General features: G+C 37.2%; 1 protein-coding gene across 1 annotated transcript in view; it reads left to right on the top strand.

Moving 5' to 3' along the window:
- Window positions 1–3,804, top strand: part of LOC109851551 (50S ribosomal protein L22, chloroplastic-like) — a 6,334-nt gene extending 2,530 nt beyond the window's left edge. The window contains exons 4-6 of the mRNA XM_020421742.1: window positions 2,221–2,331; window positions 2,449–2,515; window positions 3,211–3,804. Coding sequence (XP_020277331.1) covers window positions 2,221–2,331; window positions 2,449–2,515; window positions 3,211–3,479 — 447 coding nt within the window. The 3' untranslated portion in view covers window positions 3,480–3,804. The remainder of the gene's footprint in view (window positions 1–2,220; window positions 2,332–2,448; window positions 2,516–3,210) is intronic.

A 4,118-nucleotide genomic window follows, 5' to 3' on the forward strand; every position in this document is an offset into this window, starting at 1 on the left:
CCCCCCCCCCCCCAAAAAAAAAAAGAAAAAGGTGAAAAAAGAAAAAAACCTACCCCCAAAGTAATACAGATCGTAAAAAAACTTGGTTATTAGGTCCTTGCATTGCTTGTTTCTTTGTTCCGTTGAATAATTGCATCCTTGTAGACTTCCTTAAATACAGCATTACAACTATTTGTATGCTCTTGAAATGTATGAGTATATATTGAGAAAATCTTGTAGGCAAGAGGGAGGGAGGCATGCCTGAAGAAAGAAGAGGGAAGCCCCCAAAGGTGGATGTAAGTTTCATTGTCTAAAGAAGACCACCCTAAAATGGAGACTGTTGCCTTTGCAATCCGAATGAATCCTCCCGCTACACATGCGGATCACACTGCATACATGGGATCATAAAATTCACCATGAACAACTGTACGCCTCTGTGCACCGTGAATTGAATTTTATAATAGCTTGCAATAGTGTGCCTCTACTGTTTAAATTTGAAACTCTTAACCACTACAATTGGGAAATTTGCATCCATAATCTCACATTATGAAGGAAATATATATACCGTCAATCCTAACCTTACTTGGTCTTGAAATATAGAACCTCATATCTAATTTTGACACATGACGGGAAGGTTATCAAACTTTGTGCAAAATTGCAAGTTCAATCCTGTAAGTAGGCAAGGTCTTCCAGTGATATTCACTGATTAACTTTGGAAATAGATCATTTCCCCATTTGCTCTAGATACAAGAGTGGAGGTTTCTTGCTTCAAGTACCTTTTTTTTGGTGCCGGGCATTCTATATATGTGTTGGAGAATGATTTGGGTATCATATGTCTAAATATATTAATGTCTTCACTATCAACAATTTGGAAATCAATGAACCTAAGAACTTAAAAATAAAATGAGAAATATATTAATGTCTTCACTATCAACAATTTGGAAATCAATGAACCTAAGAACTTAAAAATAAAATGAGAGACGCTGGACTGTATGGAGGTTTTATAGCCAATCAGACTAGAGTTACATGATAATTTATAAAGGGACAATTGTTTGAACTTTAAGACGTAGTGTATTACTCTTAGAAACCTTTCAATTAAATATCTTCAATGGTAGAATGGTTTCGTAGAAGTATGGTTTGGGTTCTCGTTACAATGAAAAGGACTAGTGGCTGATAATTCGTGAATTGACATGCACAATTCTTCTATTGTTGTGGACTTTAAGCGTTCTTTACATCCCTGTGTACAAGTCATGCTCGGAACTGAACAGGATCCTAATGCAGTGGAGAAAAGGATCTCATGAATGTTATAGCTCAGAAGATTTGTCCTTTGATTCTTTTTCTTTGTCATAGAGAATGTTTGTTCAGGGAACTTCCTAGTCTCCTCAGAGTTAACTTCTTTATAGGTGCATCCTGCATGTGGTGGTTATGCAGTTGATCCGTCTTCCTGGTTTATAGCACTTTTTATTGGAAACAATTGACTTAATTAGTTACTATTTGCATTCTTCGTATATATTTAAGTTACAGGTTGTGTGTGTATAAGGATTCTTGAGACTTGTCTTATGACACAGTAATAATATTACCTAATAGAGATGTAATTACCAAAAAAATGGATTTTTTTGATTTTTTTGGGACATACAACTGAATAATGTTGGGAATCTTCTTTGATATAATGTGTTCGTCAGGGACTCTCCAGCTAATGGCCAAGGCATGTGTCCTAGTCAAGTATTTCTAGGCTCCCAACTCCAGTTTTCTTGGACGTGCATTGGCAAACAAGGAAACTTAACCTCTAAGCAGAGTCTTCTTTGTTACCAAAAGATATAGTCTCATTGCATTTATCAGATTAATGTGCGAAATTGAATGGTAACGGGTTTACTGTCCTTACTGATACAGTAGCACTGGCTCTGGAAATGTAATAGCACAAAGAGTTGGTTTTGGTTTTTGACATCTTGTTGATGATTATACTAAGCTAGGATTACATTTGAACGCAGAGCTTCATAGCCTTGAAAATTAGTGAAACATCACTCCTCTTAGTCTCAATGTTAGAATAAACTATTTAATAGATATTGTTACTTTAATGAGTAATACATTTTACTCCTCGTGGTAGCTTTGTGAATATCAACCTGAAGCGATAAGTTGTACACATAGAATCAACTTATTATATAGATGAAAATTTGTTAGCTTTTGCATAAATTAATGCAATACACATCTTTAATTTGACTCTTTTATGGATAATGGTGCTAGAGTCCCAAGAAGGTCAATTTGGTGGCTAAACTGGTTAGGGGAATGCGTGTTGAAGATGCTCTCTTGCAGCTGCAAGTAACAGTGAAAAGAGCTGCCAAAACAGTGTATCAGGTAAGATACTCTCAACAGGTTCATACATGTGTATATTTATACACACTCTTCATGTATCACGTTTAATGCAAGTTTCATTTCAAAAAAAAAAAAAAAAACTTGATGGTCTGATTGCAGGTTATCCACTCTGCTCGAGCCAATGCAGCCCATAATCATGGGTTGGATCCAGATAAACTCCTTGTCGGTAAGCTGAAGTTTTAAGTTGTGCGTAGTGTATAAGCAACACCTGACCTGCCTCATTCCCTATATTTATGAATCTGTTTAGGAGATTTGACTTTATCTGGATCTGAACCAAAAGCAAGTAATCGTTGGATCTGGATCGTGTATGAATCACAGAAACTACCACTGTAACCTGAATTTGTGAATTTCTTCACCAGTGATCTATCTAATATAATGTTAACCTCTCTCTTTACAGAATGTTGGAGAGTAATCAGGCCCAACCTAGAGTTAATGGGCCTTAAATAGAGGTTAGGAACCAATTCCTAGGTAGTGGTCCTAACTTCTATTTAAACCCGTGACTCTTTCTTATCTTTTTCCATTGTTGGACTATACTCACACATGGATATTCAAAACAAAATGTATTGTTGGTTTTTGTCTACAAGGAGTCAAACTTTTATTGGTAAACCCCTATAATTGTTTTAAGATGTCATTTGATGGCTCGAATCTTTGTTGCAAAGGGAATTGTCTTTGATTGCTTGTCTTGTCTTTTTAATGTAACAACAATATGTGCCTTAGCCATTGCTTGGCAAATTTCTTTGCATAGAGACTCATCGTTTTTATTTGGCTAGAATATGTAGAAATAACTTATTGTGGTCTCTTGAAGTCGCAAATAAACTGAAGCTTTAGTTATAAAACCTTTTCCCCCTTGTGTTTCCACAGCCGAAGCCTTTGTTGGAAAAGGGTTATATCTGAAGCGACTCTCATACCACGCCAAAGGAAGGAGTGGGATCATGGTGAGACCCAGATGTCGGTTGACGGTAGTGGTTCGCGAGACCACCCCAGAGGAAGAGGCAAAGATAGCCAAGCTGAGAGTCAGCAACTACAAGAAACTTTCGAGGAAGGAGAAGCAGTTAGTCCCTCATCAGCTAATCGAGACCACACCGAGGTGGGGCCGAAAAAGGAAGGAGTCTGTTGTTGCCTCAAGTTGATGCATAACGCGAAAATAGTACTCCTTCTAATGTTACCAACGGAAAATGCAAGTGAGGCTGAAGCTGCAGTTTTTGTAGGCAACTGTCTTGTAGAAACTAGGTATCTTGTTATTCTGCAGAGTACTTGTTTGTAATAAAAATATCGCGCGCAGACCGTATGGATTTTGTGGATCTATACTAAGATCTTGCTGGAACGGTTGAGGTTTGATAGCATTCCTTGACATGCTATTAGAATCCAGAGTTTAGAATATAATTTGACGATAATCTACGACTGTTTAAGCTTCTGAAAGGTTATAATTGATAGCGCAAACTTTGTACGTCTCCAGCTTTGATGTCATCCCAATACCCGCAGGGCAAGATTCTGTGACATTATCAGGCGACTGTTTGATACGACTGTGTGCCAAAATGACGAGTTAGTAATTTTTATCCGACGTAGTTGTAGAATTTATGCTCTTCAAACTTTATCATACTATTCTGATGCCATCTTAACTAGAGATTTTATGCACCTATTCTCATATCATCCTTTATCTATTATCCTGAGGCTTCAGCCCCTACTTGCCTTCCGAACTTTGTCTCCCGACCTCTTTAATTTATCCCTTCATATTTTGTAAACTATTTTAGTCTCATCTTAATGCCCTT

This window comes from Asparagus officinalis, chromosome 8, assembly GCF_001876935.1.
Source record: "Asparagus officinalis chromosome 8, Aspof.V1, whole genome shotgun sequence".
NCBI lineage: Eukaryota > Viridiplantae > Streptophyta > Magnoliopsida > Asparagales > Asparagaceae > Asparagus > Asparagus officinalis.